Genomic DNA, 26,373 nt, shown 5'->3' with positions numbered 1-26,373 from the left:
CTGTTATATTGATGTTATTCAGAATATGTATTTCTTTATTGCCCAGAGGGAACTAAACATAGACGGGATAAACAAGGACAGACAAAGGGATTAAGTCGATTACATTGACCCCAGTTTGTGACTGGTACTTATTAAATCGTCCCCGAAAGGATGAAAGGCAAAGTCGACCTCGGCAGAATTTGAACTCAGAACATAATGGCAGATGAAATACTGCTAAGCATTTTGCTCTGCGTGCTAATGATTCTGCCAGCTTGCTGCCCTGTTATTCAGAATATTTTCATATTCTTTTAATGAGACTTAATGTTTGCTATTTGCTGTAAAATTTATTCTTGGAAAATTTACAAACAAAATACAATAAATGTAGATAATAAAAGGTAAACGAAAAGAAGAAAGTAAGGTATTTTAAGTATACAAAACACAATCACCAATTTCAATAGTTTTCTGTTTATTTAGGATACATCTAGTATTGAAGATAAGTTGTTCTCTAATTCATGTTCTAAGAAATATAAACCTCAACCCTGAGAACAGAGAAATAGCACGATAGCTGAATGACTAATGTAATTTAGTGAATGGCTACATATGTTGGAATATAGGTGTCAAATTTCTGTTCTTCCAGATTTAAATTGAGTATGCTTCAGTAGCTGAAGGCATTTCTGTAGATTCCCCAACAATACATTTTTACAGTTTGTTATTTTACTTTGATGTGGAAAATATAAGGAAGATATTCTGGGAATGCTAAATTTGCATTTTATCTAGAAGTTTTATCTTTCTTCTGTTTAATTCTGCTGAATTTTACAAAATTGACTGAATGTTGTGATATTGTTCTAACGACAGTTTTTGTTTATATAATATCTGACTGGTGTTCAGTTAATCTATTTAAGCAGTTACCCATCTGACATTCATCTCTATTTCTTTGTTGTCACTAGATGATTAATATCTTGTTCTATTTCATTTTACCTTCACTTAACTAGATTCTGTTGAAGAAGGAGGAAAAATAGTTGAAACTGCTCTGAAGGCTTTTGGCAAAATAGGTAAGTTATTTTTTTAATCTCAGAGAAAAAAATTATGTATTGTTGTTGCTAAAGTTGTTGATGCTATTAAGTACCATATTTTCTAGCATACAAGTTGACATAATATATAGTGTAAACATTCAAACATTGTTACTATCTTTCCAAACCCTGCTGCATATCACATGGTGCTTTAGGTTCTCCAAAGTCATCTTAACCCTTTAGCATTTAAACCGGCCATATCCGGCCAAAAGTATTCTGCTTGTTTTATGTTCAAACTGGCCAAATCGTTTTAAAAATTAACAGCTACCTCATCAAAATCTCATAGCTACAAGATAATGCATGATTAGTTCAAAACAATGTGGATGAAAAAGCATTAATTTTGGCAGAATAATGCAAACACTAAAGGGTTAATGTATAAGCTGACTTACCGTACTTCCATTAAGTTTTTGAAAGTTAGGTGTGAGTGGCATGAATGGGCTGAGTGAACAGGCCTGCTCTGAACAGGCCTGCTCTGAACAGGCCTGCTCTGAACAGGCCTGCTCTGAACAGGCCTGCTCTGAACATGTGCCTGTAGATCAAGGGAAGAGGATAGTAGGAAGGCACTTGTCCTAGTAGTTTTATGGGATTTTCATCTGAGCAGCCTTTGGAAGTCTCCCCTCTCTTGGGGAATTTTCTCATTAGAATTTTTTGTTTCTTTGTTTTTGTTATTTTTACTATTTACATGCTTTCATGTAACCCCACATCATATCATAGCGTATTGTATCATATCATTTTTATTGATTTGTTTGCAAACCCTTAGTGGTTAATAAAGAAATCATTATTATTACAGAAATAATGATAATCATCATCATCATGATGGACTCTCCCATCAAAGACGTATAAGTGTTCAGCTTTCACTGAATGGCCTGCACAGATGATTTGTTTACAATGCTGAAATGTATGTGCTGTACATTAGCTCACACTCACTATCAAATTGACGTTGTCCAAATAGGTGCTTGGTCTACCATGCGTCAGGTGTCAAAGTGATCACAGAACAACGTGAGATGAAGTGTTTGCTCAAGAACACATTGCACCACCCAGTTGAGGAATTGAAATCACAATCTCGTGATTGTGAGTGCAACACCCTAACCATTAGGTCACATGCTCTCATAATGATAATGATAATAATAATAATAATAATGATAATAATAATAATAAAACAGGCAAAGGAATATCTAAGTGAATTCCAATTGCAACAAATTCAAGAATTAGACGAACTAGAACCACCTGCAGAAAAAGCTAAGAGCTTGAAAACCCGTGCTAAAATTGCTGCCTTAGATATTATGACTGAAAAATGGCATGGAACATCTCTTAATGGCAAATACCCAAAGAGAGTGAATAATGCAGATATTGACAAAGCCCTTACCCATCAATGGCTAATGGTCTCTGGCTTGAAATCAGAAACAGAGGAGTTTATCATAGCAGCCCAAGATCAATGCCTACCTACAAAGAACTACCAGGCCAACATATTAAAGAACGGCAGCTCCCCATTATGTCATATATGCCAACAACAAAATGAGACCATCGATCATGTTGTCTCCATGTGCAGTCTGCTTGCGCCTACAGAGTATCTCAACAGGCATGATAGAGCTGCACAATATGTTCGCTGGGTAATATGCAAAAACCTGGACTTGCCCCATGATAAAAACTGGTGGGAACACAAACCACCCCCAGTACTTGAAAATGATAACATCACACTCCTCTGGAACTTCACCATTCAAACTGACAGAATGATAGATGCAAATAGGCCAGACATCATACTGAAAGACTTCAGACAAAAATCATGCCTCCTCATTGATATGACTGTCCCAATTGATATAAACGTATCTGTCAAGACCTACCAAAAACTGAGCAAATATAAAGATCTTGAAATAGAAATTAGCAAAATGTGGAATCTGAAGACGAAAACAATACCTATTGTCATAGGTGCCCTGGGAATGACAGCGAAACGGGCTGATTACTACCTAGCTCAGATACTAGGAAACCCCAAAATGGCTGAAGTTCAAAAGATAGTGCTCATGGGAACTGCCCATATCCTACGTAAAATACTGTCTATGTGATCTCAAATTTTAAAACAAACACATAATTTTCTTATGGTTTCTTAAACATTCACTAGAACAAAACTGTACAAATCCAAATATATGGTACCCTAGGCATAACACCTACATGAACTTCTAACTTGTTGTCTCTTGAGGTCTCTGGGTGAGACTTGGATCCAACTTGTACAAATGCAAAACAAAAGTCAAACATAAAATAATAATAATAATGAAGCCTAACTGCAGTTTATGCAGAAGGTCTTTAAAGAAAATTAATGGATGATATTCTATGAATGTAGCACAAGCAAATACAAAGATTCACTCATCAGCAATGTGACAGTAAGAAGAATAACAACAATACTAATGATTTGTAACATGGACACAAGATTGCACATTTTAGGGGAGGAAACAGTTGATTAAATCTAGTCTGGTACTCAATTGGTACTTATATCATAAAAGCAGCAGGTTGGAGTGGCTGGAACCACTTTGATCTAAACACTACTGTCAGTAAGAATCTAACTATTTAGCTGACTGTCTGCATGTCAACATTAACTCTATCACTAATATCACCATACAACCCCCACCACATCACATTCGACAATACCACAGTTCTGCTACCATCATCATGGTGTAAATCAGCTGTAACAGATCAATTCTCTTCTCTTTTGTTAGATATATTGGTGAATAATGCTGGAATTTTACGGGACCGTTCTTTTACCAAACTCACTGATGAAGACTGGGGTAAGTTGAGTCTGGTTTTTGTTATCATTCTCGTCATCATCATCACTGACACCAGCATCAGTAGTATTATTATCACTATCACCATTATCATTATAAGCCTGTCTCACAATTCTTCTCATCTTCCTTCTTCTTATCATCATCTTCACCAACATTGTCACCACCACCACCATCATAATAATTGCTATTAGATGTTAGTTGTTTATGTGTAGGACCTAACAACAGAAGAATTACCATTTCCCTTTACTGTTGCAGATATTATTCACAGAATTCATCTTAGAGGGTCCTATCTAGTGACCCATGCTGCTTGGCCACACATGATTAAACAGAAGTACGGCAGGTAACTAAATTTCTTGTTATTTTTCATTCTAGCATATTTTCTGTTGTATGATGAATAATGTTGGCAGTGTACTTTCAATCCTGACTAACATCTTCCCTCAAATTTTTGGTCATGTGCCTGTGTTGAAATGATTATTATTGTCAAAGTTGTATTGTTGTTTATGCTGTATTTTTGCATGTTGTAAGGGGTAACTAAAAAGATAGGCATCAGGAAAAATATCCGATTGCTGCCTCAAAATCTCTCATCTAACCCTTGCCAGCATTGAAAAGCAGATATAAAAATAATATTGCATGTATTTATGTGTGTGTGTGTGTGTGTTTATGCTCTTGTTTTTGTTATAGTTCATTTACTTCAAAAGTAAATTTTTGCTTTTTTTTTTAATTTACATCCAGAATTATTATGACATCTTCTGCTGCTGGTTTATATGGGAACTTTGGTCAAACAAATTATGGTGCAGGTAATCAAGAAAAATACTTTCATTTAGACCTCAGCTTTTCTGTCCTATCATCTTTTTTTTTTATAAATTTTCCACCATTTTTTCACACCAGCTTGGGTGGGATGGTTATGCAAATTTAGATATTTACATATTGTTAAAGCATGAGTTTTTAAAAAAATTTATGTATTTATTTTTATGCTTTGTTGTATGCCCTTCTTTCTGCTGCTCCAAAGTTGAATGATTTCTTTATCTGTTCAGGTCCTTTGATACAATTCTGATGGAGTTCTTTGAGTTTTGCCTGTTATAGTGAACATCACTAATTCTCAAAAGCTGGGATTAAATGCATGTTGCCCCACCACTCCCACTACTACTACTACCTTAGAAGCAACATTACTACTAGCACTTGAGAAGAAAAGCCAACTGGAAAAAAATAGATAGCGAGAGAGAGAAGGATATAGAAAATAGTTAATCTTTTAAAATTATTTGCTGATCATTTTTGAAATTGTCTGGACATCACAACCTAAGTCGACCACTTCTAGGGAGGTTATGTCTGTATCCCTTAATGCATGCCATCATCCAAATAGTGGAGAAAAGTATAGTTTCCAGACAGGGCTGGCCTTAGGAAGTGCGGGGCCCAATTGGGAACAATTTTGGTGGGCCTCAGATTCCCAGTCAACTTGCACCTCGGAAATTCCCTCTCGCCCACCTTGGAGTTATTTTTTTTTTTTGCCTCGTTTTGTTTTCAGGTGCTATCAACTAATCTCTCCTCCTAATATACTGCAGAGGATTTTTTTCAATTTTTTGGCATATTAGGTGATCAGAATAGTGGCTGTTTTGTATGTTTAATTACTGCTGTTTCTAGTATACTAAATAGCCACATTAAGGATGGGCTGCTTTTCAGTTTATTTAAAACAGAGTATAATGTGTATGTATGTGTGTGTGTGTGTGTGTGTGTGTGTGTGTGTGTGTGTGTGTGTGTGTGTGTGTGTGTGTGTGTGTGTGTGTGTGTGTGTGTATATATATATATATATATATATATATAAATAAATAAATGGAGTTAAACGTAGGTGTTATTTAAATCTTTATACTTTCGACATTTGTTTTGAAGCAAACATTGGTATTATTCCAGAAAGAATAAAATGGTGTAAAACAATGCAGGCAAAGAAAGAAACCAAACACATCAATAAGACATTTTAACAGAATGTGATGACTGTGTATATGATGAAGGGAACACTAGCAAGTTTTTTTAAAAAGCCGTTAGTAGATACAACGTCAAAGTAGTTTGTAGAAAGAGGAGAAAGAAAGAAATTAGCAGAAAACTAATAGTGGAGAGATATAGAGCAATAGGTGAATAGGAATAAAGCTTAAAGGCATGGAAGTACATATATTTAGTGGAAGTGAAATGTAAGAAGACAGTCAAAGGTCGAATTTTATAGAATGGTAGAAATCACTTATAAGAACTAAAAGTATGTTTCTGCCAGTGTTTGCAACGATAAATGTGTTTACAAAGGGATTCTCTGAGAACAGGATAAAGTACATTTTACTGTTACAAAGTGGACAAAAAGATTTACCATTATCATATGGAAAAGATACAGAGAAAATATTCCATTCCAAATCAAATTGTTTATTATGATCCTTTAAATACCAGATTAATTTACTAACCATTTTATTCCTTCTGGAATAATACCAATGTTTTCTTCGAAACTTATGTCGGAAGTAAAAAGATTTAAATAACACCTGCGTTTAACTCCATTTATTTATTTATCTGTATTATTCAAAAACATTTCACCTAAACCTGGAGTTTCTACCTTTATAAGTAGGGTGTTACATCCTTGGTACTTATGTGAACTTTTGCTACTCTGGTAACTATTTATTTATTTTTTTCAGTGTTATTTGTAAACACTGAAATAACCCATACATTTATATGTGTGTGCGTGTGTGTGTGTGTATATGATGTATATGTGAGTATGTATGTGTATGTCATCATCATCATCATCATTTAATGTCTGTTTTCCATGCTGACATGGTTTGGATGGTTTGACTGAGGTCTAGAGAGCCAGCGGCTGCACCACGCTCTAATCTGATTTGGCAAGGTTTCTACAGCTGGATGCCTTTCCTAATGCCAACCACTCTGAGAGTGTAGTGGGTGCTTTTTACATGCCACCGGCACAGGAGCCAGTCAGACGGGTCTGGCATCAATAACGTTCAGATAGTGCTTTTTACATGCCACTGGCATGGGAGCCAGTCAAGGGGTACTGGTATCAACCACGTTCGGATGGTGCTTTTTAGGTGCCACCAGCACAGGGCCAGTCAGGCAGTCCTGGCATCAACCACGTTTGGATATTTGTTTTTACGTGTCACCAGCACAGGAGCCAGCTAGGCGGACCTGGCATCGACCATGTTTGGATAGTGCTTTTTACGTGCCATTGGCATAGGAGCCAGCTAGGAGACACTGGCATCAACCACGTTTGGATGATGCATTTTATGTACCACCAGAACAGGAGCCAGTCAGGTGGCACTGGCCATAGCTGCAATTTTAGTTTTACTTGACTCAGCAGGTCTTCTTAAGCATAACATATCACCCGATACATCAAGGATACTCTTAAATGGGCTGGACATGCAACACTGGTATCGGCTATGGCTGCAATCTCACATTAGTTACTGAGTCTTCTCAATCACAGCATATCTCAAAAGGTCTCTGTCTCCTGTCATCGCCTCTGTGAGGCCCAATGTTCGAAGGTCATGCTTCACCATCTCATCCCATGTCTTCCTGCATCTACCTGTTCCACAGGTTCCTTTCACAGTTAGGGAGTGGCACTTTCTCACACAGCTGTCCTCATCCATACATAACACATGACCATACCAGTGCAGTCATCTCTCTTGCACCTCACATTTGATGCTTCTTATATCCAGCTTTTCTATAATGAATAAGAGGGGGCTGAAGACTGATCCTTAGTGAACCCCTACGTCTACCTGGAATTCTTCACTATACTCATTGCCAACCCTCACCTTACTGACAGTGTCCCTGTATAGCTCTTATATCTTTATTGCCCACTCGGGGCTAAACATAGAGGGGACAAACAAGGACAGACAAAGGGATTAAGTCGATTACATCGACCCCAGTGCTTAACTGGTACTTAATTTATCGACCCCGAAAGGATGAAAGGCAAAGACGACCTCGGTGGAATTTGAACTCGTAACGTAATGGCAGACGAAATACAGCTAAGTATTTCGCCCGGCATGCTAACGTTTCTGCCAGCTCGCCTCCTTCTTCTGCCAGCTCGCTGCCTTGTGTAGCTCTTACCAACCACTCATCTATCCCCAGTTTCTGCATTGACCACCAGATAAGGAATCCGTTGACCTTGTCAAAGGCTTTCTCCAAGTCAACAAAAGCTAAGTACGGAGGTTTATCTTTGGCTAGATATTTCTCCTGCAGTTGCCTTACCAGAAATATAGCATCAGTGGTGCTTCTACCTGGCATGAAACCAAACTGCATCTCATCTAGGCTAACTCTCTCCCTAATTAGTTGGACTATGACCCTCTCCGTAACTTTCATCACCTGATCCAATAATTTGATACTCCTGTAGTTATTTCTATCCAAAGCATCACTTTCACCTTTGTAGCAGTTGACTATGGTGCTGCCACACAAGTCATTGGGTATGACTCCTTCATGAACTTCCTGATTTACGATGCAGGTGGCTAGCCTGTAACCAACACCACTTAATATTTTAAGCATCTCTGCAGTGATTCCTGATGGGCCAGGTGCTTTCCCTATCTTCATATCTTTAATTGCTTTATCTACTAGGGTATTGTCGATTCAGGTAGCTGGTCCCTCAGTTGGATCAATCTTTGGCAGAATCTCCTCCTCCCATTCATTCTTCATCTCCAGCAGTCTTTCATAATGGCATCTCTAAGCCTCTTTCTTTGCAGAATCATCAAATGCAAGGGCCCCATCATCCATGCAGACACATTTCTCTCCCATGACATCATGGTTTTCTCTCACACACTGTATTGCAATCCGAAATACTTCAGTTCTTTGGTGCTCACGTCGCTGAACATTGGCAAACTTCTTTCCTGCTACTCACTTGGCTATATATACCTGTCTCCTAGCTTCCCTTTTGGCTGATACAGTCTCCTGCTACCCCTAATCTTCCAGGCCTGTTTCTTTGCTCTAATGGCTCTGTCTACAGTATTGTTCCACCACCATGTTACCCTAGGTCTGGAAGGGACTTTTTACCAGCCACAGATTTGGTCTGTGGTGCTCAGCAAGGTGTCTTGCAGGAATTCCCAGCTGCCTTCTATGTCACAGGACATAGAAGGTAAGTATATCCCTAAATCTCTGATCATGTGAAGGGTTCTTAAGCTTCCAAGTCCTTCTTTTCCAGATTAGTTTGCTTCTTGGCATCCTTCTGGCCTCGAGTCTAAAGTCACTAATAACTGGTCAATGTTGGGGGATACTTTCTTCACCAGGGAAGGTCTCTATATTTAAGAGCAACCATGCATCATGCTGTCTGGTGAGAATGAAATCAATCTGGCTAGCAGAGTCACCTGACTGATAGGTTATCAGGCAGCTAGCTGGCTTCCTGAAGTTGGTGTTGCAAATCAATAGGTTATTTCCATCGCAGAACTCCAGGAGCCTAGTTCCCTCTTCATTTCAGGAGCCAACTCCATGGCCGCCATGTACACCATGGAAAATACCAGGTTACGATCTGACATGCCCATTAAAACTCGTCTTTGAGGTAGCCTGCAGAAGAATATCATAAAAGTGATCCTTCTGTTCATTTTGTAGGCCTGCTTGTGGGGCATAGACAGAGATAATTGTAACTATACTATTCTGCAAGACTATCCTGAGCTTAAGTACTCTATCCCATGCCCTCACTACCTCTATGACCTTATCCACCTATTTCTCTGCAAGAAGTATACCCACACCCCCTACTCTGTCACTGTTACCTTCTCAGAAGAATTTATACCTATGTGCTTTGCCTGTGAGGACCCTGGCTGAAGTTCCTCTCTACTCTTGTACACAGCATACATCAACACGCCTCCATTCAAGCATCTCTACAATTTTGCTAAACCTACCTTCCAGTGTGCCTACATTTACAGTGCCAACTCTGAAAACTGGGAAAGAGATATGGGAGGTACATACATATATTACATGGAAAAATGCGAGCATGCAAAGTAATATTCTTAAGATTATAAACCTAGAAAAGTACAGGACAAGTTATTACTTCTTGTAAAGTAAAGAATAAGAAACTTTTTACTTAAAATATTGCAGCAAAGAATGCCAGTTCTTCTAATTTAACACACTTTATAGTTCACATCTTTTAAATTTATTGTACAAAACTCTTCAGCTAATTTGGAAGTTTGTCTAATTAGTCACTTTTTTCTGTATTTAAGATAGTAAATTAGCCTAATTCTACTTAAATAAGTGTAGTGTGATTTGTAAACTATAATAAAATAAGTTTTAATATTCAAATTTTAATTTTAGTTGCAATATTTCAAGTAAGAAGTTTCTTATTCTTTACTTTACTGTACTTTTCCAGGTTTATAATCTTAAGAATATTACTTTTCATGCTTGCATTTTTCTATGTAATCCATGATTTTTCCAGACATTTCTGTTATAAGATAATTAATAATGTGTCAATTAATAATTTAAGATTTTATCTTACAAAATACTGAAAGATAATATTTCAATTTTTCCATGTAAGTGATGATAATATTTCAGTTTTTTTCATCTTTAATTTAAATACATGTTGTGATTGAATTATTTGATATTATCCACCCACACTAAATTAATGGCAGGGATTTTTACTATGTTGTTGGTTGCACCATGGCTCACCAAAAATTACAAACAAGACCCCAAAATCATCAGTTACCAGGTTCACATTAAGTAACCTAATTTTCCAATATTAGGAGGTCACAGGAATTCATTCAACGGAAAAAAAAAAATTTCCAATGATTCTGGGATTGGAGTGGCCCCCCCCCCCCATTTTTTCTGAACCAAAATAAGGGATTTGCAGCATATTAGGAGGACAGGGTACTTGATTCCTCGCAAAAAATCCAACTTTTTTTTTTTTTTTCTTAGTGAAAATCTTGCAGGTGTTAATATAGAAATTTACCGTAATGTTGTTATTTGGCCTCAAATCAACCCTGATTCTGCAAACCTATCAACAAAGACATTCCAGCCTTCAGCAAACCGGCTCTTTAGGGATAATCTAGGACATTACGTACAATGCACATGTGATTTAGGCAGGGGGATACTTTGGCTGCTATTTTTAGTGTGTTGAGTGACCAGGTAGAGGCTCTTTCATTGGTTAGATTGCGTGATGAGATTTTTTTACACATATATGTAATATGTATATATATCATCAGCAGAAGTTAGAGAGTAAGTCAAAAGCTGAGAGTTTTGTGTATTGGCACTTATCAAACACGAATTTGTTCATTGTCACTCTGTAACTTCTGATGAAATAACTTCTAAAATACAAAATTTTGTCAAAAATGTTAAGAGTAAACCCTGTTCTATGTGACACATTCTACTAGTATTGGAAGTTTGAAAGCGTTTAGTAAAAAAAAATTAATTAAATAATCTGTACATCTAATTGAATAGATCTGAAATGGATGAAAAGCAAAGTCAAGCTCGGTGGAATTTGAACTCAGAATATAAAGTTAGATGAAATACTGCTTCTAAAATACAAAATTTTGTCAAAAACGTTAAGAGTAAACCCTGTTCTATGTGACACATTCTACCAGTATCTGAAGTTTCAAAGTACTTAGTTAAAAAAAATTAATTAAATAATCTGTACGTCAAATTGAATAGATCCGAAATGGATAAAAAGCTAAGTTAACCTTGGTGGAATTTGAACTCAGAACGTAAAGACAGACGCCCGGTGCGCTATTGTTTCTGCCAGCTTGCTGCCTCAGGATGTAAACATTCACCTTAGAAATATATTCTTATTGCTTGAGACATTACTCCCATACTTACTTCCTCACTTATTTCACATTTCATGATATTTTACCTCATAACTCTTTTTCTACTAATTTTTGTTCAATGCGGCTAATGATTCTGAATTCCTCTTGCATTTTTCTGTCATTTATATGAATACCTTTCAACCAGCATAGATTACAATTATAAAGAAATTTGGGGGAAAATCTTTTCCAAGGGAGGAGAGGACTTTGGAAAATTCACAAGATCAGAGTTTTTCACCCATAACTTGGTGACAGTTTATCGTGGATAGTGGATATAAATCCAAATTTTAAATATTCCTCTGAATATTGATGAACTTTTTTTACTTGCATTACTGATTTTATGTATTTTTGAATCAAACATGAAGAGATTTCAGTTCAAGCAAATTTTTTCAACCATTTCTTCAAAAAGATTTCAGTATAAACTTTCAGAAAATATGCTTAAAAAGAAACAAAAAATATTCTGTGAATCTTCTCAGCTGCAAAAGCCTTTGTATCAATGATGGAAAGTTTTTCTTACCTTTTTGCTGCATTCACAAACTGACTGGTGGGAATAAAATGACGTGTTAATTTTCATCTCTGTTCATATATATATATATATATGTGTGTGTGTATGCGTGCGTTACCAGTACCATAAATCTCTCTCTCTCTCTCTCTCTCTCTATCTATCTATCTATCTATCTATCTATCTATCTATCTATCTATCTATCTCTGTCTGTCTCTCTTTCTCTCTGCCTCTTTCTCTTCCTTCATTAATGCTACCCCCCACTTCCACTCCATTTCAACTCATTCCACACCATTCAATTCATTCATCCTTCATCCCCAATGCCATTTATTGCCCCATCAATACTCTGCAACACCACATTTTTCTTGTGTACCCAGATTTTTGTTGCTGGAGATAAAAGAATCAATACTTTTAGACATACCTGCACATATAAGTCTGTCTCCAGTTTATTTCTCCATAGGGAATTAAGACGACATTGCTTTCAGTACTGACCAGTTCTATACTACATATACATATGCACGCATACTCGCATGCACACACAAATGCACACATACGTACGCATTTGTAATTACCTACATGTTTTCACATACTAATCTATTCCCTCTTTAGTGACATCAGATCTTATGAATATGATGAAAACGACTTGTTGTCTGTAAAGTGTCCAAAATTTGATAAAATTGCCCACAGAAGGGATGTAAAGAATTTTTGTTGTAATAATTCATTCTTGAATTTCTCTATTGGTATACTAAACATTGTGCACAAAAGGTATAAATTCTACATAACACTACACATGCCTCACCAAAATATTACCATGCCACACAGGTGGGGCATCACAGCTCTAGATGTGTGTGACATATTTGTTTTCACAAACTCCATGTGATATATTCAATGAGACATGCTTAGTCTGACACACTCTATTGTAGGTCAGAATGATTGTTGTTTGACACTTTCTATGAAAACATGTAGTAGATATGATAAATAGTAGATATGGTAAATGTCCATTGTTATGTAAACTAAATGAAAAAAAAAAAAAACACAAAACATGAATGGTCATAGCAAGAATGCCTGGATTGACTACCAGAGCTGACCTAGGGTCAAACAATGGAAATACATATTTTTAATTTTAAAGTTGCTTTCAATCATGGATAAAATAAAAATGGAAGAACTGTATCATTTTTTATTATTATTTCAGCTAAGCTTGGATTACTTGGTTTAAGTAATGTTTTAGCCATTGAAGGCAGGAAGTATAACATCCACTGTAATACAATAGCACCACTTGCTGGTTCAAGGCTAACAAAAAATGTAATGCCACCTGGTGAGTAATTACAAAGCAAAATTTTTCTTTCAGAAATTTTTACTAATACTTTAAAAACATTTATAGATATTATAACTTTGTGTCCTCTCCATGAAAAACTCTAAAGCAGGAATATTTTAATTACTGTTATCAGGTTTTAGACATTGAGAGTATAGATGGTTACATCAACTGCAGTACTTATTTTATGGACTAGAAATTATTTTATTGTCTAGCATAGATTTTATCATTCTCAGAAGTATGATAGGCAAAGCAGACCAGTACAGGATTTGAACTCAGAATGTAAAGGGGCATGATTAAGTATCAAAAAGCTGTGAGTTTTTCAAACTTATTTTAGTGTGGAACCAATTATATGGTTTCCCCAAAACTATGAAACCCACATGTATATTTCACAGACAGCCCTCCACCACTCACATGTTAACAAGGCATTAAATGAAATAAAAATTGTTTTAGAGAGAGAATTTATTCATATAAAAAATACAATGTATACCTTAAAATTTTAAGAATGCTGAATACCATATTTAGTAAAAGAAATTTAAAATTTATTTGAAGACATCTTATCTGATGGAATCCCCAAAATTTTTCAGAGAACCCACTTTGTAGAACACTGCTGTAATGTATTTTATCTGACCAATTCTGCTATTTTGCCTGTAACCTGCACTTTTCAGTTATTTCCATGAAGTTAAAAAAACCAAAGTTCTAGGTTCCATCTCGTGTTTTTTTAAAGAAACATTGGATTCTTTTGAAAGTAATCAGAACAGGATAAAATTGATCGAACCAACCCATATTAATACAACTTGTGTATATTCCATCGATCCTGGTTGGGATGAATGCTCAGAACAGTGATATATCTAACTAATCTTTTATCTGTTACTTGTTTTAGTCATTTGACTGTGGCCATGCTGGGGCACTTCCTTGAACGGTTTTAGTCAAACAAATTGACCTCAAGACTTATTTCTTTAAGTCTAGTACTTATTGTATCGGTCTCTTTTGCCAAATTGTTAAGTTATGGTGATGTAAACACACCAACACTGGTTGTCAAGTGGTGGTGGGGGAGAAAGACAGACACAAAGACACACACAGATATATGTATGTGTGTGTATATATATATATATATATATATATATATATATATATATATGTATATATATATATATATATATATATATGTATATATAACATGCTTTTTTCAGTTTCCGTTTACCAAATCCACTCTCAAGGCTTTGGTTGGCCCAAGGCTATAGTAGAAAGCACTTACACAAGATGTCATGCAGTGGGACTGAACCTGGAACCATGTGGTTGCGAAAAAAGCTTCTTGCCACACTGTGCACTAAAATGTTCAGGCAAGCACTCTACTTCACTGACCCTCCACTCTTGAAAACAAAATAATTGAGACATTCATGCTTTCTCTGAGGACATTAAGGACATAAATGAAATGGAATATCTAGAAACTGAATTAAATTGATATAGATGACTTAGCTAATGACAAGCCTACCTCTATAATGTTCATTGCTTGGAATAAAATATTATTGTTATTTATTGATTTATTTATTTATCTTTCAGATGTTGTTGAGTCTTTGAAACCAAAATATGTAGCACCACTTGTGATGTACCTTTGTCACAGTTCCTGTCTTGAAACTGGTGGCATTTTTGAAGTTGCTGCTGGTTGGATATCAAAATGTAATCTTTAAACTTTATTTTTCTATCTTAACTATGAGAAATTTTTATTAGTATAGGCATGTCTTAACAAAGATTGAGAATTTTGGTTTAGTCATGTTACATACCTAGCAATAACAACTATATATCATTAGTGAGCCCTCATTTAATTGTAGTTGACTTTTATCATCAGGTCACCCTTGATCCAGTGTCAGGCCTCTTTCAGATATGATCCTCTAGTCTTCCTATGCAGACATAGTGTATCTAGGACTACAATATAAAATATATACATCCTTTTCTTAAGATAGTATTGTGGGATTTTCAAGTGACCATATAGTGTCTCTATTGTTGGTTCAAATTAGTAGTAGTAGTTGTTTAATACCAAGTCAGTTCTGACAGTGCAAAACTGTAACAAAATATGTTTCAGCCATAAACATCCCCTCCTTTATTCAGACATGGTAGTTCTAGGACTACATTATTAAATGCAATTGTGGGTATTTTTTAAAGTAGTAGAGTGTAATTTGTGAGAGATTTGGCTGGCAATTCCAGTGGGTCATGTAGAACAGGCATGGAGCAACCTGTGACTCTTGGGCAACATGCTATCCACTATAAGTTTTGTATGGCATGATGTTATGATTATGTAAACAATTTTTTTTGTAACTGTGCAACATAATCTTTAAGTCTGATACATTATCGTCACTGTTAGTCCACTTTCCATGCTGGCATGTATTGGAGAGGCCATTACAGTCTGAATCTTTTTTGGAGTTATTGCCTTCTTAGATTAGTTAGGGTTCATATCTTGCTTATACATTCCATTTTTGTCATGGGTGTTTAGCTGCATGCATTTCTTAATGCCAAACACATTACAGAGTGTACTGGGTGCATTTTATTGTGACACTGACTTTAGAGAGGTTGTTATGTTCTCAAACAGACTAAAAGACCTATTGCCAACCACTTTACAGAGTATACTGGTGCATTTTGTCATGGTACTAGCTCTAATGAAGTAATATTAATTCCTGTAAGACTATTCTTTGAAGTGAGTTTTACTGCTTCATGTGTTCTCCAATGGTTGGAGTGGACCTTCCATAATGCAGTTTCTTGCAACCACACTCCCTGTTCTGTTTCCACTCACTTCTCCTCACCTTTGAGGGTAAACCCTAACACCTTATTACCACTATTTTTAACTCTTTGTCTAGTTAGTCTCACCCTCTTTTCTCTAATGCGAATAGTCATGTAGCTCCTTTACAACTAGAGACCTATTCTGTTCTGGCCTCTTCTCTCATACTTCTCATTTCCTAGTAAAAAGCCACTTAACTCTCTCCTTCAGTCATTTAAAAGTGATTTTAGACTTGTAAGCTTGCATGGTGACCACACTGGTACACTCTGTAAAGAAGTTAGCATTAAGAAGAGCATCCAGTAGTATAAGCCATGCCAGAGCAGACATAACATGATGCAGCCCTTGGACCCAGTGGATCTATCCAACCCATATTAAAAGATGATGATTTGTTTCCTGACATATAGTGCACTGTGCTATAATGCTATTTGTTAAACTATACTTTTTGGAGTGTGGTTCATTTTTATGATGTGCAATATCTCATAGGACCCATCTTTATTTAAGAAAACCGGTCTTGCCTGATGTAGAGGTTCCCTCAGTATATCATTGAACTACAGTTAGACCTCTTGGGCCAACAAAAAAATCTACTTTCTTGTTATAGACTAAATTTGAAAACATTATAAATAAAGTATCACCCATAGGCACTGGAGTGGCTGTGTGGTAAGTAGCTTGCTTACCAACCACATGGTTCTGGGTTCAGTCCCACTGCGTGGCACCTTGGGCAAGTGTCTTCTACTATAGCCTCGGGCTGACCAAAGCCTTGTGAGTGGATTTAGTAGACATATATATATGTGTGTGTGTGTGTGTGTGTCTCTGTGTTTGTGTTTGTCCCCCCAACATCGCTTGATAACCGATGGTGGTGTGTTTACGTCCCCGTAACTTAGCGGTTCGGCAAAAGAGACTGATAGAATAAATACTAGGCTTATAAAGAATAAGTCCTGGGGTCGATTTGCTCGACTAAAAAGCAGTGCTCCAGTATGGCCGCAGTCAAATGACTGAAACAAGTAAAAGAGTATCAAATATCTCAACCTATCAAATTATTAGGAATTAAAGAAATGGGATGTGTTAATAGTAGATAAGTTATAGATATAAACAATTATGTAAAACAGATTCTTGATTTTATGCTTAGTTTTATAAAAGAAAAACCCCAAACTCTGTGGTGGAATATTAAAGACCTAAATACATTTATACGTCTGTTTAAATTAGGCATATACTGTGGTTAGATAGTTGTTAATAAATAAACTGCAAAAAAAAAATCCGTATCAATATAAGAATATCAAAATAAATATTAGAAAATATTTTGGCAGCAAACGATATTTTCTCTCTCTCTCTCTCTCTCTCACATACATATAGATATGTATGTATCTGCAGTAACAGACAATGTTGAGCAGGCTGTAAGCATGTAAACTAAGGTTAATACCATTTTATGTACAACATTATAGATATTCATATTTGTATTTTTTATATAGTATTTATGCACCCACACAATACATATATATTGTGTTTTTGTCATTACTATTTTGCAAACATGAAACAGCTTGTCTGGAAATTAGGTTATTCTCTTGAAGCAAATGTGCATACAATAGACTCACTGAGCCTACACATGTATTATTCTGCTCCTATGACATATACTGAATTCTTGACATCTAAGATTAATTGCTTTACATGTAAAATATACATTGAAGTTGAAATGCAGCAGGTCATAAACCTTATTGGTATTTTCATTGCTGACCTGGAATACTGCAAAGCTTAAGCAACTCTCCCCCTACAAAGAAGTATATATATATATATATATATATATATATATAGTATGTAACACTACAAAGTTCATACAAAGCTTTATACTTTAAATATATTTTATCATCAAAGAATGTATATATGCATTTTAATACTCAAACTGTTTTTTAACATTTTTTATTATTCTCAAAGACTTTTGATAATCTTTTTCTAAAAAAGTGAAACCGGTTAAGTAAATAAATATTTTAAAAAAATAAGTGCCTTTTCAAACCTTCTTTCATATATATATATATATATATATATATATATATATTTATATACACACACACACACACACTATCTATCCATCTATCTATCTATCTATCATTCAATTCTGTTCATTGCTGAATGTTAGATATATTATAATCTCAGGTAGGTGGAAGCCCTGTTATATCAGATTTTGATTTTCCACTTTAGATATCTATACTGGAATACTATCTTTAGCATTCTGCACACACACACAAAAAAGCAAAAACAAATAAAAACAAAGGAAAGGAAACAAAACAAACAACAAAGAAACAGCATGATCATTCAACCTTAAATCACAAACTTATCTTGTGGTATATGTATATGATATAAAGGGCAAAAAGGGTAAAGAGCCCCTTTGGTCATGAATGACCATGGGATTGCACCTAGGAAGTTCCCCTCCAAGGCACAAGTCTGGGCAGGTTGTTTATGGAAGACCAGCAGTCACCCATGCATACCAGTCTCCCCTCTCCACACCACTGATGTTATTCAAAGGAAAAGCAAAGGCCGATACAGTAATGTCACAACTCATTTCTACAGAAGAGTGGATAGGAGCAATGTGAAATAGTGCGTCTTGCTCAAGAACACAACACACAGCCCAGTCTGGGAATCAAACTTAGTACCTCATGAGTGTGAGCCCAATGCTCTAACCACTGAGCCATATGCCTTCACAGGTATATAATATATATAATACATAACTCATCGTTTGGTGTGGGTATATAATGTGGTAAGTCAAAATCTGATATAACGGGGCTTTTTTGCTTTACTGATCTGAGGATATGCATATGGTACTAGTGTTGAGTGATATTAATTAATGCAATGTTGTTTATAATATATGTAACGTTCCGCAGTGGTAGGTAGTGATACATAATAAAGCATGTTCAGTCCATCTTCTCTTATATATAAAAAGCACCCGTGCTGGTGACATGTGAAAGACACCCAAGTACACTCTATGGAGTGGTTGGCATTAGGAAAGGCATCCATCTGTAGAAACCAAGCCAAACCAGACTGGGGCATGGTACAGCTTTCCAACTTATCAGTTCTAGTTAAACCATCTAACCCATGCCAGCATGGGAAATGGATGGTAAATGATGATGATGATATCTAGAATGTTTTTAATCATAGGTTTACTGGATTGGGGTTGACTTGAGAATATACAGCAACAACAGTCTCTCTCATCCTCTCTCTCTTTGTCAATCTCTCAATCTTGTATCAAGTAAAAGACACCTAAGTACACTCTATGGAGTAGTTAGCTCAATGAATTCCTTCATCCCATGCTAGCATGGAAAAGTGGGCATTAAAATGATAATGATTATGGTGATGATCATGATTTTTATGTGAAATTATTATTTTTTTTCTTCAGTGAGATGGGAGCGTACTGCTGGAGTAGTTGTAAGAACTAAAGACAACATGACACCTGAAGCAGGTATGATACGAACAGGTTTCTTTCCTAATTAGCATAATACTAATAATACTGGTTTTCTAATTTTTTATCATAATAATAATGATAATAATAATTATCCTTTCTACTATAGGCATCAGGCCTGAAATTTTGTTGGGGGAAGCTCGTTGATTACATCAACGTCAGTTCTTGACTAGAACTTAATTTATGGACCCCGAAAGGATGAAAGGCAAAGTTGACCACGGTGGAATTTGAACTTAGAACATAAAGATGGATGAAATGTTGCTGAGCATTTTGCCCAGCATGCAAACAATTCTTCCAGCTTGCCATCTTCATAATAATGATAATAAGAGTCCTTTCTACTATAGGCACAAGGCCTACGGTAGAAAGTCAATTATATCAATCCAGTATTCAACTGGTACTTATTTTATCAATCCTGAAAGGATGAAAGGCAGAATCAACCATGGCAGAATTTGCACTCAAAACAGAAAGTCAGAAGAAATGCTGGTAAATATTTTGCCAAGTTGCCATCTTAATAATAATCATAATGATTTCTTACAAAGGCACAAAATCAGGAATTTAGGAGGAAGAACAGTTAATTACAGTTGACTGATAGTTTATTTTATGAACCCTGGAAGAGTGAAAGACAAAGTTGATCTCAGCTGGATTTGAGCTCAAACTGCAAAAAATTGGATTAAGTATCACAAAAAGCATTATATTCAATGCTGTTTATGATTTTTATCAATACTATGTCCTTTATGATGATATATAATTTCCTACACTGGTGAAAAATGTTGAAGATGAAGGGGTCAGTATTTTCTAAACAAGCTCTTTTATAAGGACACAAATTATTATATTTTCACCTCTTTGTTGTATTGTCATCTCTGCGAGCAACCAAATACCCTGTAGAAGGACATTTAGAAAATAAACCAGGAACTCCTCAGTTGAGATCTTTGATAAAGTTGTATACATATATATTAGTAATGGGTGTGTTTGTGTGTGTGTGTGTGTGTGTGTGTGTGTACACACACGCACACACACACACACAAGAGTTATGGAATGAAGTATGGAAAATCCGAGCTAGGTATGTTTCATAGTGAGTGGAACTTCAGAAGTGTTTTATATATATATATATATATATATATATATATATGTATGTATGTATTGATATATCGTCTTCATCTTTGTTTAATGTCTGCCTTCCTTGCTGGCATGGGTGGGAAATATATGTATATAATATTGCTATTTTGTGTATCCATTTACTAATTTTATATATTCATAAAATTATAATAATATAATATGATAAATATATATATTAGTAAAGTAATGTGGACACAGTAAGAATAAAGAGCTTTCCACCATTTAATGTCAGAACAATAGATTGACTTTTACAGTTGTTGAAGTTGTTGTTCTGATCAAAGACATTGATCATGAGCAAAACCTATGGCTGAAACACCATTGTGTATTACATACACAATTCACTTTTGAACTAACAAAGCTGATCAAAGATTCATGCTGAACCATTCTGATCTGGCATCTCATTCCTTCTCACAAAAGTAAACAAACATGCAAAATCTAAAGAACTACTACTGTGTCTGTCTCCTACACATAAGGCTCCTCAGGTGAAGCAACATTTAGTCTTTTGTTAAGATCTGCTAAAGACTTCCTTTGAAGCTATAGTCTGTCAACAACAGAAAGCAGATATCAATGCCTCAGAATTCACTAATGATATTGGCATAACAACTAAGCAAAGAAAATTAAAATAAACAGCACAAATTGAACAAGAGCAATTCATGAGTTAATGAGGAATTTTCTATGTGGTTGGTTAACCTGCTAGAAATAGGAGTTAAATCTTTTTCATATCATACTGTACCATCTTGATAAAAGGTAAAATACATTGAATTACTTAGTTCTGTATTCACAGTGTCTTAAAAATAGATAAATAAACCTGCAATAGTCATGGCTTGAATGTCTTCAATCATAGGTCTGTTCAGTCTGGGGATAAATAAAACATTGGAAGAGAAACATTTCCATAGGAAGTATCTCCAGTGAAATGATAAGGGTGTAACACAGACATCAAAAAATTATGGCTGACAAAATGGGCTCATCATCAAACGCTATTGGGCAACAATCAAACAAATTTCAAGACATTATCCAGTAAGTCCCTTTTCTAAGAACATGGGATGTGATATGAGAGATATTTGGTTGTAATTTCCAGCAGGTTATTAGACCATGTAGAGGCTTCTTAAGTAGCTTTTCTTGCAGCCCTTGCTAGAAGAAATGTTCTGTTCCATTTCCAGTGGACTTAATCACTCAACAAGATTAATTAATCCATTATGGATAATCTGATTACAGTGAGTATCACATTGTCTCATAACATACATATATCCTCTTTAGGAAGTGGGTAGGGATGGGGAAGAATACATTTTGTGACTTGTAAATAATTAATATTTTAACTTATATATTCTTTTCAGTTCGAGATAACTGGGATCAGATTTGTTCCTTTGAAAATTCCACAAATCCTAGTTCAATGCAAGGTAAGATTTTACTTGATTTCTGTACTTTCTAGGGTTTTAGGATGAGAAGAAATAAGAAAGTGTTATGTTTCATGTGATCCTATATTTCATAACTAGTAGCATATATCATAAAAGACACCCTGTATCTAGCATGGAAATATTGAGGTAAAATAGTTAAGCAGATATGGTATTGGGTCACCAAGGTATTTCTTTGTTTATTTGGAGCACTACACATAATTTTATGTTGTTCCAGTTCAGTTAAATATCAGGAATCAATTCTCTGTAAGATTTGGGACTCTTCATTTCTTCCTTTTTTCATTGCCAATCATTCCCAACAATGTGGTAAACAACCAGTATTAAAACAGGTTCAAGCAATCACTTAGTATGTTAGGAGTTAAAAAAATAAATTAGAAGCTCCCCTTAGAATCGTATGACAATCAACATATTTAACCCTTTCGTTACTATATTTCTGACCGAAATACACCCCTCATGAGTTTCAATTAAATTCTAAAATAATCATGAATTTAGACTAGTCTCATTAAACACCTGTAACTTTTTTATTTATCAACATATTAATGTGATATTTGGAACATAATCAAAGAAAGGGTTCTTAATCAATTCTATTGCATAATTTTTGTCTCAAAGTTATCCACGTACTGGGTGGGGGGTACTGCTAGTGTCTCTCACATGTAAACATTGGTTCAGCTTCACAAATCGTACTCGTTCATAATACTGGAAATATATTCATCGCCAAAAGGTTCCTGATCGCTCCAGTAATTTGTTATTCTGTGTAACTGTCTAATACCCATAATAATATTTATGGCAAAAAATGCCTGTATTTCATCTACAGTTGCAGGAAACCGCAAGCTATCTTTTTTTTCCGGTTTGTTTACATTCTGCGTAATGGTTTGTTTCTGCAGTAATCATTTCAAACAAGCATGAAAAAGAAGTCTAAAGGTTTCGCTTCCTGAGAAAGACTATGGGTAGACCCTGTTTCCTCAGAAAAATTGTTAATAAAAATATTTTTAAAATCTTTTTCTGGTGTAAATTCATCCTCGCTGTCGCCGTCGCTGCTTTCAGAATTGCTGATTTCAGTTTCGGATACAGAAATATCCGATTTTTTATCGTTCACTATGTGCTTTTGTAGCTCATTCATTCTTTTCTTCGATATCTCCATATCTTCTGTTGAAAAACCTTCAAATTCGGAATCACTGCTTGATAGCATGAAACTCCTCTCCATCTTCAAAGTTGACAAAAATTAACGCCGCAAAAAATGTGGAAAAAAATCTTCGAAAATTCACTGAGTTCAAATATCATGCCAAACAATGTCGGAAACAATAACTCAACTGTTTGCAAAGTGAAATCAGGTGTTTTAACGAATGTACTAACGAGATTTGGGTTCAAATATACATTTAAATAACAATGGGTATGCTCAGCCGGCTATGGCCGGGTTAGTCTTATGAACCAAAAATTTTTTCAGCCGGCTACGGCCAGGTTAGTGACGAAAGGGTTAAAATATCTAAATTTGTAGTTATCTGGGAAAACAAGATGTTATCTTTTGATTACAGATGTTATCTTCTGATTACAGATGTTATCTTCTGATTACAGATGTTATCTTCTGATAACACCAGTCCTAAGCATTGACTCTTAAGATGCCTTTGACACTTTAGAGATATTTAATTTTCTTTAACATTGCATTATGTTAGTGATGAGGGAAAGAGTGGTGGTCAGTGAGAGTTGATCAATTGGGGTTGATGGTGACTTGATTTTGTTGTTCTTGTTTCATGGCACAAGGCTTTTGAGGTTCCACACTTTTACTTCTTTCCAGGTCCTAATCTGACCTAAGAAACCTGTCTACCATTCTAAGAAGCCTGTCTGCCCGTATAGAGTCAACCAGTAAGGAATATAGATTTAGTTGTTTAGATAAATACATACAATGAAAGAGGGCTGTAGTATCATGCAGATGGGTCTTACAGAGAGGCTAAAGTGCTGTGTGAATGTTGTGCTTGATATGGTACAGTCAAAGTTACAACATCATTTTGTTTACCGCTTTTATACTTCCTTAATTCTCTGATGATAAGCAGAGATCCTAAATATTAATAGTTGTAAATAGGCTATGGACAAAAAATTGTAGCTGGCATGAATATATATATGTGTTTTTTTAATGATTTTAGCTACATTTATTTGCAGAAACTACTGTATTAATATTCAGTCTCCTAGAAGAGAATACTTGTTCTGAGACACCGGAAATCAATGTGAAAACCTTTGTGAGTAAAAGATTTAGTTCAGTGAAGTGTGTGTGCGTGTGTGTGTTTGTATATATATATATATATATATATATATATATATATATATATATATATATATATATATATATATTTTTCTGTGTGAGTTAGAGGTTGGGAAACCAACCAACTAAGGGATAATATCTATCCAATATACTGCTGGGAGTGTGCCCAATTATTCATACCCAAGTGCTGGTTATTGCGTGGCAATCTTGCAATTCAGTGTTATATATGAAGGGGGGTGGGGTAAAAAGTGGTTTACCCTTAATTTATATGGCAAATAAGAAAATGGAGAGGATACAAAAATTACATCCATCAGCCAGTAGACATTCTAGTATGTCTATTTATTCCAAAGTATTAGAAAGTATTAGAAGAATACATACACATGTAATAACTATGTTACACACACATGTACTAATATTATAGAGAAGTGCAAAAGAACAGATTGACAGTAGGTTCTATTACCTTATGGCTGTTTCTGCCAAGAGGCAATGAGATCCTCCATGCCATCTCCATCTCCTCAATGTTCTGCAGGGATGGGCAGATAAAGTTTGGATGATGAATGTGCCTCTTGGCTTGTTCAGAGGGTCTAAGTGGTTGGGAGGGATAATACATATATAAGAAACAGTTAACAATAGGTACAGTGTGTTTGTCTTTTTGAAAGGGCAGAAAAAGAATAGGAGCTAACATGAGGATGTTAGTGAAGCACAACTTATTAAAATTATTTGGGTATAGGAAGGGGAATAAACTTCAGACTTCCCCGTGATGTATTCTAAGATCCATGTTATTTCGTCCAATTGTGGATAGGTGAATAAAGTCGTTCTCAGGAGGAGTTTTTTCAGGAAGGGTGAATTTAGGCAGTAGTTCGCATTATGTTTACATAGAAATACAGTGGTGGATTTGAAGGTATGGTCCATGTTGCGGAGGTGAATGTTTATATGTAAAGTGCCAGCTAGTGGGTGCAACATTGCGGATGGTATGGCATAAGCAGCCTATGATGGTGAACCCATCTTGGAAAATTTGGTATATAAGTGTACTAATGAGAGTAAGGAACCAGGTGGGACCAAAGTGCGGTGTTAATGTTCATTATTTTTTGCCTATCAACAAGTCTCGGAATCCCTGTGTGTAGTGGGGTGGGGTCATGGTCAGTCCTACAACCTAATTGGTCAGCTATTTTTTTGAAAACCATGGCGTGGTTACAGTTCATTGATGGTTAACAGATAAGACAAAACAAATCAAATAAATAAAACCATGGCCATTATAGGCAAAATAAAATTAAATGAGCAAAATAAAATTAAAAACAAGTAAATAAGTGAGTAAAAACTATAATAATGCTGGGAACTATAATAATGCCTTTAATGCAAATAATAGTAATAATATTAATAATAGATGTAATAGCAGCAATAATAAGGATAATAAGAAAATAGATAACATATCTATAAATCCTAACAGTGAACACAGAAGTAGGAGTAAGTGGAGGCACAACAACTATAAAAGCTCTGATAGGGCAACTACTACCAGCCCCAGTAATTGCGACAACTACAACACTATCATAGATAGGTACAAAAATAACAATAGAAGTATTGGTAATATGATAAAACGACCCATAAATAATAATAATAATAATAATAATAATAATAATAATAATAATAAAAATAAAAACACATGACATAAAAAACCCCAATCACCAAAATAATGAAAATGACACTGTCTGGTTAATCATCCCATTCGCTATGCAAATTAAGAATAACATAGTTAAAACATGATTTAGATTAATTAACAAACATTTTATAATAGGAAAAAACAAATACTGTGAGATAATTAGCAACAAAACAATAAGAATAGGATACAGTTTAATACATAACCTGGCTACCATCATCTCAATAAACAATAGAAAACTGGACACCTATTTAAGTAGAAAAAAATAATAACAGTACTATGCACATTAGTAATAGCAATAGCCACAACAACAACAATAATAATGATGGTAATAATAGTA

General features: G+C 35.3%; 1 protein-coding gene across 1 annotated transcript in view; it reads left to right on the top strand.

Annotated features, from left to right (window-relative positions):
- LOC106871734 (peroxisomal multifunctional enzyme type 2) overlaps positions 1–26,373 on the top strand; it is a 75,722-nt gene that overhangs the window by 13,134 nt on the left and 36,215 nt on the right. The window contains exons 4-12 of the mRNA XM_089349216.1: positions 972–1,031; positions 3,758–3,826; positions 4,079–4,163; positions 4,556–4,620; positions 13,260–13,382; positions 14,943–15,059; positions 19,535–19,597; positions 22,048–22,110; positions 24,280–24,356. Coding sequence (XP_089205342.1) covers positions 972–1,031; positions 3,758–3,826; positions 4,079–4,163; positions 4,556–4,620; positions 13,260–13,382; positions 14,943–15,059; positions 19,535–19,597; positions 22,048–22,110; positions 24,280–24,356 — 722 coding nt within the window. The remainder of the gene's footprint in view (positions 1–971; positions 1,032–3,757; positions 3,827–4,078; positions 4,164–4,555; positions 4,621–13,259; positions 13,383–14,942; positions 15,060–19,534; positions 19,598–22,047; positions 22,111–24,279; positions 24,357–26,373) is intronic.

The sequence above is a fragment of the Octopus bimaculoides genome, chromosome 3, assembly GCF_046866305.1.
Source record: "Octopus bimaculoides isolate indiv1 chromosome 3, ASM4686630v1, whole genome shotgun sequence".
Classification (NCBI taxonomy): domain Eukaryota; kingdom Metazoa; phylum Mollusca; class Cephalopoda; order Octopoda; family Octopodidae; genus Octopus; species Octopus bimaculoides.
The sequence above is the reverse complement of the archived record's forward strand: the minus strand, read 5'-3'. Positions and strand labels throughout refer to the sequence as shown.